The 17,143-nt window shown below is 37.3% G+C and overlaps 1 protein-coding gene across 1 annotated transcript in view; it reads right to left on the bottom strand.

The window, feature by feature from the left end:
- Kcnu1 (potassium calcium-activated channel subfamily U member 1) overlaps positions 1-17,143 on the bottom strand; it is a 164,598-nt gene that overhangs the window by 103,557 nt on the left and 43,898 nt on the right. The window contains 2 exon segments of the mRNA XM_023722023.1: positions 13,701-13,811; positions 16,160-16,251. Of these exon segments, the coding sequence (XP_023577791.1) occupies positions 13,701-13,811; positions 16,160-16,251 (203 nt within the window).

Genomic DNA, 17,143 nt, shown 5'->3' on the forward strand with positions numbered 1-17,143 from the left:
ACCTTTGTGTTTGCCAGGGAAGCACTTATTCTACTGAGCCATCTCCCCAGCCAACAGTGCTTTAAGGGCTTTGTATTTGTAGACATTAATATTTGAATAAAGTCATGAAAGCTCAATGAGGTCAAAAGTTGTTTCTATGAAAAATAGCCTAACACAATAGGCAAAACTGGTAAAATTGGTGAAGAAGAAAGAAAAGCCACAAATAACACACTTAGGATGGACAAAATATATGATGAATGCTTTAAAAACATACGGCAGAATTATATATTCCCATGGTTCCCCTTCAAAATCATCTTCCTTGCACGGGACACTACTTATGCCATCATTTCTGCCACTTTCTAAAGCTGTTCTGATCATCCTGATTCATATCTTTATGATGAGTGATCAGAAGTACACACTGTGATCACTGCTGCTTGGTGCCAGCCAATGAAAGGCGGCTCCTAAAAACATCACCATCATCCTCATTCGCCATTTGCCAGATGTAGTACCATGTGACTTTTGGCTCTTCCTCAAAGTCAAAATGCCCATGAAGGGCATGAATGGAAAATGACAAAAAAAGATGAATTGAGTATATTTGAAGTGAAGGGAGGTATTTTAAGGAGTCTTTTGCTATAATAATTTTTTTAAGTTAAATCTTTGCTAAATATGTTGATGTCATTTCACATATTGAATGAAGACAATATGCTGTAAATGAAGTCAAAGTACAATAAGAAAATAGTGTTTTTATTTTTTATGTATTTAGCACAGGGTCTACAGGGTCTAGAGGGTCTCACTACATAGATCAGACTTGTAGTGATTCTCCTGTTTTCAGCCTCTAAAGTGCTGGGATTACAAGCACATGCCACCATGCCCAGTCTTAATCACCATCTCAGCGAACCCTGGCTGCTGCACTCCACCTAAGCAGGAGCTTTAATTCACTGAGCTCTCTGGCCAGCCCTTTTATTTTTACTTATACACATAAGCATGGAAAAAGTGAGAATTAACTTTTTGTTTGAAATAATGTGATTATTTACATTGAAACAAATAATACCAGAACAGAAAACATTAAAAATAATAGAGAAATTTATGTGGATTCATATAGGAAAGACAATTGGCTTTTTTATAATAGTAACAAATAATGGAACATATAATATGAAAACACTATTTTTAAGAGTATTAGCACTTTGTATACATTAATAAGTACTTTGTAAAAAGTATATATGTAAAATTGGTATACTATCTGGAAAATTATACCACATTATTAAGAGACAATATAGGAAACCTTAACAAATTGATATCCTCCTTATAGCCAGAGTTAAGAATAATTTGTAGCAAAAGAAGTCAATTCTGAATCTAAAGTTTCAACTATATACCCACCAAAGTGCTACAGTTTTACAGTTTTATCATAGTACATGGTAAAACTCTTATAAAATTTATATGAAAGTTCAAAGGCCAAGGAAAGTTTGTTGAGCATTATAAGGAATTTAAAAAATGAAAAAGATAGGGAAGAGTTAGGAATATGTGGGAATCATGATGCTTCCATAGTAGGAAACGTATTAGGAATGCAGCGGTAGATACGCAGACAGCAATGGAAGTGCAAAATAGTGGCCTCGCTAGGCCAGGGAGCAGGGAAGGGTTCTGGGAGCTGCTGCTCACGAGGCAGCTGTCTGAGAAGCAAAAGCTGAGACAGTGTGTGCACCTTACCACGTGAAGAAATTCCAAGTGAACTGGTGACTGAAATAAAAGGCGCGCGCACGCGCACACACACACACACACACACACACACATTCTTCATAGAAATTATATTTAAATAAGTTTTAAATACTGGAATACAGATTCTCTAAGTAAAAAATCAAATACTGAAAATCTGTCTATCATAATATTAAAACTTTTTAAATATCATAAGAAAGCTTACACTCAATGAGAAGACAACTCAAAATATAAAGATTTTTGCAAACAATCCAGTTTGAATTTCTCCAACACCCAAATAAAGAAAACTAAATCTAATTTACATCATCTCTCTTTTCAAAATTCTTAGAAGAAACTAAGAGAAAATTATCGTTCTAAAGCCTAAAGCTTGCAGTGAATTGTAAAATACCCTTTTATATGGTACACTATCAACTGCAATGTTCCGAAGTACTCAAAAATCAGCAGTGCATTTGAGCAAAACTTTTTATTTTAAAATTTTGAGCACTCAATATATGACACATGGGCATTCACATTTTAAATAAGAACTTTTCATAGAGTTCCATATATAAATTAGTAGGGTCAAAGTCGTCTGCTTTCAAGAATGATGAAGCAAGTAACTTCAGCTTCCTGTATATACAAAGGCTGGTCAAAATATTTTAAAACTTCTGATTAATCACCAAGTTTCTCTTGAAAGAAAGCCAAAATCAAGGATAAACCGAGTACTCAGGGATTTTCTCCTGAAGACACTTAGTAATTCAGAAAAAACAGTAGCCAAGGTGACACAGTGCTGGAGGCGTCATAAAAGTACAGTGCATGAGATATGCAAAATGAAGGGTGTGATAATTGCTCCAAAGCACGAATTGAAACAGTGAAGATTTGCAAGCATGAATGTATAGTAAAAGTGAATAGACTAACTTTTAAATGAACTACTTTCCTGAAATTGTCACCTAGGTGTACAAAGATTTTCAAAACTTGAATTTGGATTAAGAAACCCCACTGTATTTCATGTAATGAAAAGTCTAAGCTGTCTGGAGGATCACATTGTTCCAGGTTGCAATCTGTTTCTACACATAATTTTGCAGTACAAGAATCAGAGCATAATCTAAAGCAACAGGGAAAAATTAAGACATACATATTATACGCAACAGAATCAGCAAAAAAATAATAAGCTAAAACTCAAGATACTGAATTAATAGTCCAAACTATAGTGTAATTATGCTCACTTTATTGAACAGCATAATGGCAAGTCTACAAATGCTAGTAATTATGAAAAGTGAAGGTTTCCTGAAGAAACAAATATATATAGGTATCTATATGTATCTTTATCTATCTATCTATCTATCTATCTATCTATCTATCTATCTATTTTTTCCTTACATGAAATGATCACATTTCTCTTCTACATTTTGATCCTGAATTTTTCATGTTTTCTGTGTTTATGAAAAGCAATAAATGATACAAAATTTTATCATGCTATTTTTGTTCATTTGTTTGTTTGAATTGAACCCAGGGATTTCACACTAAACTACTTTCCCAGCTATTTATTTATTTATTTATTTATGTTCAAGATAGTGTCTTACTGAGTCACTCAACTGTCCAGGCTGGGCTTGAATTTGTGAACATATATTCTAGGAGTAAGTAATACAGAAATTCAAGTTAAAGATTCAATGGATAAACTAGTTATAGTAGTATAAACCATAACATAATCTGAGCTACTTAAAAGGTGGAGGCAGGAGGATCCCCGGCTTGAGGCTAGTCTGAGCATTAATCACAACCTTATCTCAAAATTTAAAATTAAAAATGACTAGGGATGCATCTCAGTGAATCCTCAGTTCAGTCACCAGTACCACTAAAAATAAACAAATAAAAAATCCAAATGGATGGGTTTATAAGTAGATTAAACATAGCTGGATCTCAGCTCAGAATGAATTATCCAGAATGTAAAACAGAGATGATGTGGTTTTTAAAAGACATAAATCTGAGGGAGTAAAAAACATAGCTGGAAGGGTAAATTAAATAGGGGGAAAGTGCTGCTATTATATCCGTAGTTGATGTTCAATAAGAGAAAGACTGGTGACATAGTATTTGAAGAAATAGCTATAGATCTTCCAACAATGGTAGAAGACAATTCTTTAGTGAAATTTCTGCATCTGAAGCATGATAAATTAATAGAAATGCAAACCTATAAACATCACAGCAAAAGTAAAGCATACTTCTTATTCAGTAAAACACATGGACCTCTAAGAAGAGAGTTCTTGTAGCTAAGAAAATAGTTCGTGACTCTTAATAACTGAGAAAGCCTGTGATGTGAAGAATACTTTCATAGTTTTTAAACATACAACTGCCAGCATATAGTCAGTATCCATGACATTTTCTCAAGCATGAAGTAAAAACAAAGATCATTTACATTAAAGAACAATTTATTTTTGGTAGAGCGTCATTCAAGGGAAGGACAATATTTTGACTGTTTGGCAATAAGAATAATAGTTCTCATGCAAAGGAAGATAGAGATGCAAGGAGAAATAAATAGAAAAAAATTTAAATAAGAAGGTAGATTTAATTTAAACTAGTAGAGAATTCTGAGTTAAGAGAGTTTTAAACATTAAATAAATAAGGCTATCTGGTATGATGGTTCATGCCTATAATCCCAACACATTGGGAGACTGAGGCAGGAGGATCACAAATTCAAGCCCAGCCTGGACAATTAAGTGACACAGTGAGACACTATCTGGAATTTAAATGAATAAATAAATAAATAAATAAATAGCTGGGAAAGTAGTTCAGTGTGAAATCCCTGTGCTCATTTAAAAAAAAAAATGTATGATAAAATTTTGTATCATTTATTACTTTTCATAAACACAGAAAACATGAAAAATTCAGTAATAAAATGTACAAGAGAAATGTAATCATTTCATGTATGGACTATAAATGGCTTGGAATGAAAGGATGCTTGGGCTCAATACTAAGAAAAATTGTGGTGTGCTCGTGAAATGGAACATGGTGGTACCATGCAGCAAAAATTAGTCTGACTATATCCAGCTGCAGTACCAATCCATGTAGCACCATTTTAATAATTGAGAAATATTCCATTGCTAGAGAACTTCCATAACCCTCTCTATTTTTAATGCCTAATGGCAACTAAAACTTTGACATTGTACCTAATACTTTTCGATTGTCTTATCTACCATGTTTATTTTTAGTATTATTCGACTTTTTCCTGTTTTAAAACATATCAATGGTATACAAATAGATTTGTACTTGATATCTATTCATTTCAAAGTACACTTCAATTCTATAATTTTTTGAATTATATTTTAGCATTAAATCCTTTAAATATGGTACTTAATTTTTCTTGTAAATTTAAAAAGAAATAAGTTTAGTATATTTCTCTATACTTCCACAATCTATATGAAACACTTAGAAATTTTCCATTTGACTTTTTTACTATTGAATTATTTAATGTGGAGAAATTAAAAAGCCATTATAATATTAAATACAGATATTTCTACTGAGTATGTTATATATCTACTGGATACATTATATATAATATGATAAATATCCAATAAATAGGTTTAATCATTGAGTTTGAAAAATTATTTTGAAGAAATGCAAAGTACAGTGTGTCCTTATACAATAGTTGAATTTCATGAAACAATATTTAATAGCCATAATGATATAAATAGGGGTTGTTGTTATAACTATGAATTTTGAGATAACTGTATTAAAGAGAAAGGAGGAAAGGAGGTTGTGTAGAATGCTAGAAAATGTTCATCTGCTATATCCAGTTGTTCATAAATGCTGTCTACAGCTAAGAAATAAAAAAAAAATGGGAGTGCATGAATTTAAAGTTACATATCAAATCTGAAGGAGTAGGTAAATCTCTTACAATAAGATTTTGCTGTTTGATGTGTAAGCTATGTGCACATATTATTCTCTTCAATGGTGACTTCCTTCTGGATGCCTACATGGATCTGCCCCCATCCAAAAAAAATCATTGCTTAAGGCAACCTTTCCACATTATGACATTTACATGAATGGCTGCCTTTACCCCTATGTTTGGATTTTCAAATTTCAGGTAAGTGTACGTGCTTGACTTTCACTGATCCTAATCTACATTATTATACCTGTCCAGTGTGACAAATTGATAGTTTTATCAGCTCTGGTGATTGTTAATCTCAGTTGTTATCTTGATCAAATTAAGAATCACCTAGTCAGGTTAGGTGGCTAGATTGTGAAAGGACTAATCCCCCCAGTGGCTAATCCACACCAGTCATGTGTGCACACCTGAAGGGACTCTTGGGAGGCCAGGCCTGGTGGGGGAAACAGCCCAATGTGGGTGTGCCTTTGAGGAGTGCATCTTTCCTCTTCATAGCTTCCTGGTTCTCAGGAAATTTGCAGCTTTCTTCGGTTAGGCCCTTTCACCACGATGCTTCTGTCTTGGGGCCAACTGACCCTGGACTGAGATTTCTGAAGTCATGAACCACGAGATACTGTTCTACTCTTCAATTGTTGTTTAGGTCAGCTGTTTTGTCACAGCAATAAAAAGCTGACTGATGCAATCCTATTCATTTCTCATCTTTTAAATTTTTATTGTGAAAAACAGCACACATACACACACAGTGTATAAGACCTACACATTCAGGATGATAAACAATGTTCATGTACCTTGTCATTCACATTATTCAAGGAAAGAAGCACCACATTATCGTTTCTCCTTGTTTAGTCTCTAAATTTCATTGTCTGACTTTTCTAAAGTTTTTGAGAACAGTGTAATTTACATTTATCTACATTGTTTTGCTTAATTTAGCTCTATACAAAGGTACATGTGTATATAGCTACATTATATATGGGTGGAATTGTTACTAGAAATCTTTTAAAATATGTACTATAGTCTACTCTCTGGCCACATGAATTCACATCCTTATTCTATACAAAATACTCTCACTTTTCCTCCCAAAGTCTTATGTCTTTATAATATCAGCTCAAAGCCCTAAATCTTGTCATCTATATCTATATCAGGTACAGACTTACATGGGGATTCACAGGCAAAGCTCCTCCATATCTGAAGACTTCTGAACAGAATAGACAAGTTCTCTCCCTATTTCCTCAGTCAACACGTGGAGATGAGGCAGGAATTGGAAAACTGCTGTGGATGCCAACAACCAAAGTAGCTGGAGGTGGATGTAGAGAGCATAGATCACCTGCTTTCTAGCTCTCTGATCTCTGAAATCTGAGTACGACTAGGGTCTTCTATCCCAGGGCAAGTATGTGTCTTTGGGTGGCTGCCCAGATCTGTTCTCATAGCTAACCCATGGTTCTCAATTCTCATCTCTGACCTCTGACCTTCCCAGTCACCATTCTTCCCTTTCCCTGACAAATGACCCATGCTTATCCTGGAGCCGCTGTCTTGGACTGACTCCTGCCTGTGCGGGAGTGGGGGGCTGGTGGCATATTTCTCATTTTATACTCTCTTGGCCTCTTTTACTCAATGCTGGTAGGGCAATGGCCAGTGAAGTCTTAAAATGTTGAGGATTTTCTCTAAATCTTATTCAGATTTATGTTATGTCCCAAAAGTCATAGTCATGATTCCTTGGAGAAAGATTTTTCTTAAAAATGTCAGGCTTCTGGGACAAATGTCTTTTAAGTTTCTTTGAAGCTACTTTGCCTCACTGAGGGCATCTGGAGGTTGCTGCTCTAAATCTTTCTGAAGGCTAAAGGTCTCCTAGCCACAACCTCCATTGGAACTGGACCCCGAGGGCATAGGTCATAAGGTTGCACCTTGGATTTGATTTTTTCCCCTGAAGCTATTTTTCTCTTTGACAGTTTCTTGGCAAGCTGGACAAACTATTCTGAGCCTTTCACATATTTTCTTATTTCTGATGAAAATCTCAGGCATTTTCCTATAATAGCATACATGAGTAAAGAAATGAACTCATTATTCTTAAAGGAATCCTCAGCCAGCTTCACCTAATTTCAGTAGGTACATTTTCCATCTTCCATATGGTTGCCAAGGAAAGTTGATAGAAGTTGGGTCCTCTTCTTCCAGTAGCAATGTCCTTGTTGCCTCTTCTACCTCTGGCAAGAGTCCTTATACAACACTTCATTCTCTGCTTGCACCCAGTCCCAACAAAAGGCCACATTTCAATTTCTGGTATGACAGTACTCAATTTCTAATATTCTCCTTTACTGATATCAGTTATCCATTTGAGCCAAACTAAGCATTCTGGAAGTGTAGACATAAAACAATAATGGATTATTTTCATGCTTTTCAGGGTCGGCTTATTGCAGTCAGACCTTTCTTTCACTCCACATACTATATGAGCTGAGGCTGTTCCCATGGTTATCTTCATCTGGTTGTTCGCTTGGGAGATGGATTGCCCAAGACCATGCCTTAATCACATGATTTTAGTCTCAGACGACAGTAGCTGGACATGGCTGGGCTTTCTCTCCAACAAAGTTATTTGAAGTTTTCCATGATGGCTCAGTGATTCAAGAGAAGTTGGAATTGTCATTGTCTTTAAAGGGTAGACATGATGCGAGCAGAGAGCAGACCCCAGAGGGCCCTGAGCAGCCCCACCGCCGCCGCCGGCCTAGTTACCATCACACACCGGGAGGAGCCGCAGCTGCCGCAGCCGGCCCCAGTCACCATCACCGCAACCGTGAGCAGAGAGGTGAGACCCAGCAGCCGCCCGCCCCCCCCAGCGCTGCTGACACCAAGCCCGGCACCACCAGCAGCAGCGCAGGGAGCAGCGGCCCGGGCGGCCTCACATGGCGGCACCTGCCTGCGGGGACAAGAAGGTCATCGCAACGAAAGTTTTGGGAACAGTAAAATGGTTTAATGTAAGGAAAGAATATGGCTTCATCAACAGGAATGACACCAAGGAAGATGTATTTGTACACCAGACTGCCATAAAGAAGAATAACCCCAGGAAGTACCTTCGCAGTGTAGGAGATGGAGAGACTGCGGAGCTTGATGTTGTTGAAGGAGAAAAGGGTGCGGAGGCAGCAAACGCTACAGGCCCTGGTGGAGCTCCAGTTCAAGGCAGTAAATACGCAGCAGACCGTAATCATTATAGACGCCATCCACGTCATAGGGGTCCTCCACGCAATGACCAGCAGAATTACCAGAATACCGAGAGTGGGGAAAAGAATGAGGGATGGAGAGCACTCCCGAAGACCAGGGCCAGCCACGCTGGCCCTACCGCAGGCGAAGGTTCCCACCTCACTACATGCGGAGACTCTGTGGGCGTCGTCCACAGTACTCCAACCCTCCTGTGCAAGGAGAAGTGATGGAGGGTGCTGACAACCAGGGTGCAGGAGAACAAGGTAGACAAGTGAGACAGAATATGTATCGAGGTTATAGACCCCGATTCCACAGGGGCCCTCCTCGCCAAAGACAGCCTAGAGAGGATGGCAATGAAGAAGATAAGGAAAATCAAGGAGATGAGACCCAAGGTCAGCAGCCACCTCAACGTGGGTACTGTCGCAACTTCAATTACCGAGGAAGATGCCCAGAAAACCCTAAACCACAAGATGGCAAAGAGACAAAAGCAGCCGATCCACCAGCTGAGAATTCATTCGCTCGCGAGGCTGAGCAGGGAGGGGCTGAGTAAACACCGGCCTAACATCTCTACCTTCATTTGGTTTAGTCATCCAGCAAGAAAGAAACAAATAGGAAATTCAAGCAATAAGAAATGAACAAAAGATTGGAACTGAAGACCTTAAGTGCTTGCTTTTTGCTCGTTGACCAGATAACTAGAACTATCTGCGTTATCTATGCAGCATGGGGTTTGTATTATTTTTACCTGAAGATGTCTCTTTTTGGTAATGACAAACATGTTTTTTTTAAAAGCCTGGTTTTTCTCAATACACCTTTAAAGGTTTTTAAATTGTTTCATATCTGGTCAAGCTGAGATTTTTAAGAACTTCATTTTTAATTTGTAATAAAAGTTTACAACTTGATTTTTTCAAAAAAGTCAACAAACTGCAAGCACCTGTTAATAAAGGTCTTAAATTTAAAAAAAAAAAAGGTAGACATGAAAATATCCCTTCTTCTACTGGTCAAATTGAGTCACAGCTCAGCTTAGAGTCAGTGGGGGAAAGATAGACTCCACCTTTAACTAGAGAAGCAATATGCGTGTAAGGTAAAGAAGAAAATGTGAACAGTTGTATTACAGGAATATCTACCTCAACTTCAGAGTATAATAATTGTTTTAAAGTAAATAAGTTAGCATAATAACACAGAGTAAAATTATAAGACCAATTTAGACAGGATGGCTAGAGGCCTCTAGAGTGCTGAGGGAGAGGGATACATGAGGCCGTACCAAAGGTAGGAGAAGAGTTTCACAATACAATGAATGAAGCAAAGAAGTGGTCATCGCAGAAATTCAAAAGAGAGAAGGCTAAACTTTTAGTAGGTTTGTGAGAGTGGAGATGAAGCAAGAGAAATAGAATTAGGATTTTCATGAGAATAATTTGTAGTAATAATGAAAACATACACAAGGCTCGAGGGAGACAATGCCTAGTTTTCTCTTCCAAGGAACTGCACTTACCAGGTCTCAAGTGGGCTTTCCCTCCCTCATTTATTGCCTTGCAAGATGGTAAGGGGATATAAGATCATGGGTTCTGTTTTGGAAATGTTGATTTAGAGGATCCTTACTGTTTATCAAATGGAATCATAATGTCCAGTGGGCAATTGATTGTGTGAATAGGAATCTACAGAAAATGGTGAAGAATATGCATTTTGGAGTCATCAAAGTATAGACATAATTGACAAAATCCTAGATGGATGCTTCCAATATTATGTACCATTTTTTAGATCATCATTTTGACAAGGTGGTAGATTGCCAACTAGTGGTCAACTTGTTGTACTCAGCTGAATTTATCTAGCCTGGTGCTGGGTGCAGGAGGCTCACCTGTGGATTGTTGCCAGGACCATAAGAAGCAGAACAAGAACAGCTATTGAGAGACTGTTAGGGAAGCTGTTTGGAAAAGCTGTTGGAGCTGTTGGATGCTGCTGTTTCTCTTGGGCTATTCTATTGGAGGACCTTGTCATGCTGGCTTTCCTGATGAACTTGGTTGCTGTCATTAGAGGAGGAGCTTGGGGCCTCATTGTCACTGAGGATGGCTATGATTCACTTTTGGGGGAACTCTGGTCCTCATCTTGAGCATCACTTCCTGGCTCTGGAGAGGAAGATGATGTACAGCTCACCTCCTGAAGAAGCTTGTCATGTTGGCTTTCCAGATGAGAATTTAGCTCTCTTCATCACTGTTACTGAGGATGGCTGTAGTACTTGTCCTCGAGCTCTGGTTCATATCTTGAGCACTGCTTCTTGGTTTCAGTTCAGATCTTCAGCCTGCTAGCTCATATCCTTCATCCTGCTGGTACAGACTTTCTAACTTCCACTGGCCTTTGGGTCTTCTCAGGGCAGAACCTTGAAGCAGGCCTGCATGAGAGATTGTTATGGTTCTAGGCTTCCACTTGGACTTGCAAGAGGCATTGTTGTGGACTCTAGGTTTTCAGTTGGACTCATGCTGGATATTACGATCCAGGCCCTCAGCTGTATTCTTTGGTCTTTAATATGTGGACAGATTTCCTGCACTCTTTGTATATGATTCTGTGAGTGACTAAAATATAATCATATAAGTTGTGTCTTGTGTGGTATTTTTTCCCTTGCAAAAATCATGACAACAAATACCTACAGTTAATCTACGTTAACCTATAAAAGTATAACTCCTAATAAAATCTATCACTTTCAATATATCTAATGAATCCATGCTTTTTTCAAATGATGATTAGCTCATAGTCCATTTCAGGACTTCCTCATTTCTCCCTCATTTGCATTTTCTTTTCCTCCACTGTTTTTCAAAGATCCAAATAAAGCATGGATTTCAGTAAATACAGGCATTGCAAAGATGTGGAAGCACAGCTGTTCACCTTTAGCATCATGAAGTAGCCGAAGTGCTACTGGACATCACATACACAGAAGCCCAAGCTCATGGGGAGTTGGCCTTCTCAGAGTGTAATGTACATAGTACTCGGTTGTAAAATAAGGGAAGGTTAGTGTGACTCCTGAGTATACTTCCTGGATAAGATCAAAATGTCATTTCCAGCCTGGATAACTTATTTAGTGAACAGTTTTTAGAAAGTTGATTTATCATTTGAGAAAAATAAAAAAGCTAGTTTTCACATATTACACACAATAAATTTCATACAGCTTAGAAGTAAAAACTTTGTTGTGAGAACATTAAAGAAATTGTCCCTTAATTATAGAACAAAAATACTAAAAATGTCAGAAAAGTGAGAAGCCAAAAAGAATAAATTGATGATTAGAGTACTTATAAATGAAATCCTTCTGTATTAAAACAAAAGCACAAACAAAAAGTAGAAGTTGGAGGAAAATAAATATATAGCTAATGACATAGAAGGTATATAAAAATACTTTGAGTGTTTAAAGGTCAATAAAACAATAAAATCTCCCCTAACAGAAAAGAATAAAATAAATGGAGGAATTTTAAAAACAAGGAAAGCATTAACAATGTAAAATTGTCCATTCAATCTCACTACAAGCTAAAAGTTGAAAATTGTAAAGTAAAGCAGCAAGAAACCATTTACGTTGGGAAACAAAATTGAAAAATGTGAAATAAAGTAGTAAGAAGCCATTTTATATAATTAATACCTTAAAATATCATTCTTTTTTGTATTTTAGGGAAGGGTCTACAGGGTGTTCAGGGTCTCACTACTAGGTTGGGCTCATAGTGATTCTCCTGTTTACAGCCTCCCAAGTGCTGGGATTACTCATTCTTTAAATATATATTTACCAGTATATATTCTTTAAATATATATTTACTTACTAGTGTTAGACAAACACTGGTAAGTATTTGTCTTGGACTATTTGACTTAGACTTTGCTAGAAGCAAACTATTTGACTTGGACTCTGCTAGAAGAAAAGAAAGTATACAGAGCAAAAGCATTATTAAGGATGATTGCTTGAATTTCACATTTCCAATCTTCAGAATGAACAGTTACAAATAATTATGAAATGAACTAGATCTGTACACAAAATTATGGTCATGTGCAATGACAACAGATGTAGTGTTAACTTAAATGTGAGATAATGGAGAGTCATTAAACAATAATAGTACATCTGTGGAGTGACCAAAAGCCATGATGACCATACAAGACACACATTCATCCTGTTCAGAACGCTGCCCCTTGCTTAGAACACACTTATCCCACCATTCTTGTGACTTTCTGAGGCAGGTCGGAGGGTCCTCATTCATGAACATTTTTAGTTGTGTTGTCATGGCTGCCTCAGTGTTTTAAGTAGATTGAAGATATTGATCTGTCATGGACATTTTGACTATGGGGAAAAGACAGAAGTCACATAGGTCCCAGATCTGGTAAATAAGATGGGAAGGAAACAGCATGATGTTTTTAGGAGGTTGTCTTTCTTTTGGATATCATATGACTTTAGTATTCACAACACTTTAAATTATACTTCATTGAAAGTGTAAAATAAAAGACACTTTAATAAAAAGTAATATTTAAAAAATCTAAACATTTACTATATATTTTGATTATACCTTTTGTGCAAAAAATCACATTTTATGCAGAAATAAATATGATTTTTTAAAATTAAGGTACTCCTCTTTATTGATATAAGAATTAAAATTTCAGATTAACCATGTTGTGTTTTCATAATGGATATTTTTTCAGCCCCCTTTAAAATTAATATATATATGTACAAATATTACATATATGCATGTTTTCTTCTATATTATAACTGCTTCCCAAACCAAAACTGCAAGTATTCACTATATATTTTGACCACACCTCATGGGTAGGACAACATCTTATAAGATATATTATAAAATATTTCTATAGGTTAAGCCTGGACATGAGATTGCTTTACATTTCCTTTCTTGTCTATTGCTATCTCTAAAATAATATAACAGAATGCTTTTCTTCCATTAAACATATTTACACCCATTTCAAGTATCAGTTTAGAACTCATGAATCACACACTTACTCTCCCAAGAACACAATCTCAGTGTTGATCTCCCCTGGCTTATGGCGCAGAAAGTTCCTCAGGAAAGCAGTCACACTGTCCACAGTGATGTTTCCACAGACCACAATGAACCTGGGCAGCAAGATCAGGAAGGTAGGTTATCTGGGAAACACATGTGAAGGGTCCTGTGGTTTCTATGGGGAGTGTATTCCAAGGCCCACAAGGACAGCCATATCAGCAGATGTTCAATTCTCCCTATAAAATGGCACAGTATTTGCACTTAAAGTACACACATACGTCTATATATTTAAAATCATCTCTGAATGATTTCTAATTCTTATTAGAATGGAAATGCTATGTAAATAGTTGCTATAGTGTTTGCTTAGGCAATAATGACAAGGAGAGCACGTCTGCAAGTCTATTTCAATTTTTTTTTTTTTCTAGTTCTGGCTTCCTTAAGGGTGGGTTTAGTGCAGCTTGTGGAACTGGGGATTGAACCACGTGCAAGTCTATTTCAGAAGCAATTTTTTTTTTCAAATATTTTCCAGTTACAGTTTGTTGAACCCACAGACAGCATCTACAGTGGCAGCAAGGACTGAATGTATTTTTTTGTCTAGTTTTAGAGATGGACAGCTAGCTTAAACTTGTTTATAAATAAATTTGGTAACTATAAAAGACTGAAAATGCAGTTCTAGTGTAAGTTAACCTTAAATTTTCCAGACCAGGATGGTTGATTTTTATGTGTGCTGTCTGCCTTTCCTGAGATTAAATGGGTTAGACTTTGATTTCTCTGTTTTATTTTACTGGTTCTCACTATATTTATTTTTTTTATTAATTTCATTGTTTTTCCTTTCTTCATTGCATAACTTCATCAGCTGTAATTTTTACCAACTGTGCCATGAAACTGCTCCAGAGGAGTTTATTTACATTGTACCTCTTTCCTACACAGACTCTAAAAAAGAATCAGATCAAATTTAACATCGCCAATCAATTTTTTTTCTTAGATGTGAAAAGATATAATAATGATAGCCAAGGTAACATGAATCCACAGGGAAATAGGGTAAGAATGACTCTATCTCCATTCCCTTCTGAGAACAAATGGCTTACAGCTTGGGCAAAACAATTGTTTCAGAAGCAGTGTAGAAGAAAGTGTAAAATGCTCCCTACTGTAGCAAATCTTTGACTAAAAAACAGACTGAAAATTGTTGGGGCAGTTTTAGCTAAGATAGTTTCACTACGTTAATTATTTTAAATTTGAATCAAGGCAAGTTCCGGGAGCGAGACAGCTATAATCATTACGAGAATAGTTAGTGACAAGGGATCTAGAACACCGCCATCCCCACTAGTATTTATTGACAGTGAATTATAATATTTTCTGTCATTGTAATTCTGAGTGTTATCAGAATTGAAATGGAGTCACATGTGTCTATTAGAGAAAGGAAAGGAGGGGAACAGCAAGAAAGCCAGCCTGAAATGACGTAGGGAGGGTTTCTCCTGTATCAGTGGGGGACAATAAGCATTACAAGTCTGCCAGATTGCACCTTGCTCAAGTGCTACAGCAATTTCACACACACACACAAACACACATACACACACACTCCTTATGAAAGGACATGTGCCCAACAACTGTCTATTGACTGTTACACTGAGGCCACTTTGCTATTACTCCTTGATTGCACAGATTATTGCCTTAAAGTATCTTATGTAATCCTTCTAGTTTTATTTATTTACTTATTTATTTCGAGAGTTTCTCACCAGGTAGGCTCGTCTCAAACTCCTGAGCTCAAGAGATCCTCTTGTCAGTTTCCTGAGTAGCTGGAACTACAGGAACTGGCCACTGAGAATAGCTTTTATTTATTTATTTATTTATTTATTTATTTGTATTTAGTACAGGGTCTACATGGTCTCACTACATAGATCAGACTCGTAGTGTTCCTTCTGCTTACAGCCTCCCAAGTGCTAGGATTACAGACACACACCACCATGCCCAGTCTCAATCTTCCTCTCAGCATGCCCTGGGGGCGGAGCCAGCACAGCATGCCTGGGATCGAATCCAGGGCACTGGGTCTGCCTAAGCAGGCATTTTAATCTACTGAGCTATTTGGCTGCCCCTTTAGCTTTCATTTAATATGTGTGTAGTTTACTATGGAGTGTATTCCCCTAGCAATGTTCTGGTATTCTCACTTAAACATTATTTTTGGAAAATCTCTCTCTTGCTGTGTCTCTCTGTCTCTGTCTCTTGTTATTTAGGTTGAAATATTCTGTATGATATGTTTACCAGCACCTACATGGTAGTTTATATTAAGTAGAAAATATATTTTCACCATATTTATTCTAACACAGAGTTCTTTAGTTAATGAAGGAGCTTGCCAGAAATAAACCTTGGGTTCCATAACCTGGCCAGACAACAGGCACCTAGAATGAAATATGTGATGACAGCGCATCATAAGATGCTGCAATTGTGTTTTATAAGTACTTACTTCTTTCCTTTGACCACTTCATAGGAATTGGTGTATTTCCTCTTGTTAGCAAAAAGCTCCACCATTTCAGGGACGTAGTTTGCAAACAGAACCTAAAATGATCAGCAAACCCTAGGTCTTGCTATTTTGACAGAGGATATCCCCACATTTCCAAACTGAAAGGAGGAAAGAAGGCACATATAACCATCATCTAGCAGATGTGATGAACTCAGTTTTTAACAGGAGACCGTGTTAAAATTTCCCTCTTATTTTAGTGTCAACATCATGTCAAAATTTAGTAAGTGTTCTTCATTATTCTACTGATTAAAAAAAGACAAGTAAGAAGGCAGCTTCTGCACCGTTGTCCCTTAGTAACTTTGAACTTCCTCTGCTTCTGACCTTACATCATTTGTACCTTGGGACATTCCACTGTGTGAGAAAAATGTCTGAAATAAACCATGTAACACGGTGGACAGGAGGCTAGAAGGGAGACAGAGAACTCTGTTATGACTTTTAAAGGGCTGAAATAAGTCACTAAAGGAAAGCAAGCTTCCTTTACCCTCACTACACTCCTCAACCCAGCAGAGCCTGCATTTATCTGGACTCACATGATGATGCCTTGGGTTTACTCATGTGGGGTGGGCAAGATGGAACATTCTTTGGATAAAATTTCAAATGCTTTTTCTCTTTAGAAGAAAAGCTAATTTGATGGGCATGAGAAAGGAAGACATGTTTTTAGGCATTACTGCAGAAAGCTAATAAGGGAAATCTGCTCCTTTTCTCTATCATCCTTCATCCCTGAACACCAGGAAACTGTGCTGTGAGTTCTAGGATATGCAGCTTGCACAATAAGGGACCTCCGGCAGTGCCTCCCCCACCCCGCCCGCCAAGTAGGATTTTCTGCCGAGTTCCGGGAGCCCCCAGACCCAGTCCTAGTCCAGGTCCGGTGAGTGTGCGAAAAATTTCCTGCTACCCTGCGCCGGCGGGACCAGTCCCAGCCCAGGC

The sequence above is a fragment of the Octodon degus genome, unplaced genomic scaffold (genome assembly GCF_000260255.1).
Source record: "Octodon degus isolate 3935 unplaced genomic scaffold, OctDeg1.0 scaffold00088, whole genome shotgun sequence".
In the NCBI taxonomy this organism is placed as follows: Eukaryota; Metazoa; Chordata; class Mammalia; order Rodentia; family Octodontidae; genus Octodon; species Octodon degus.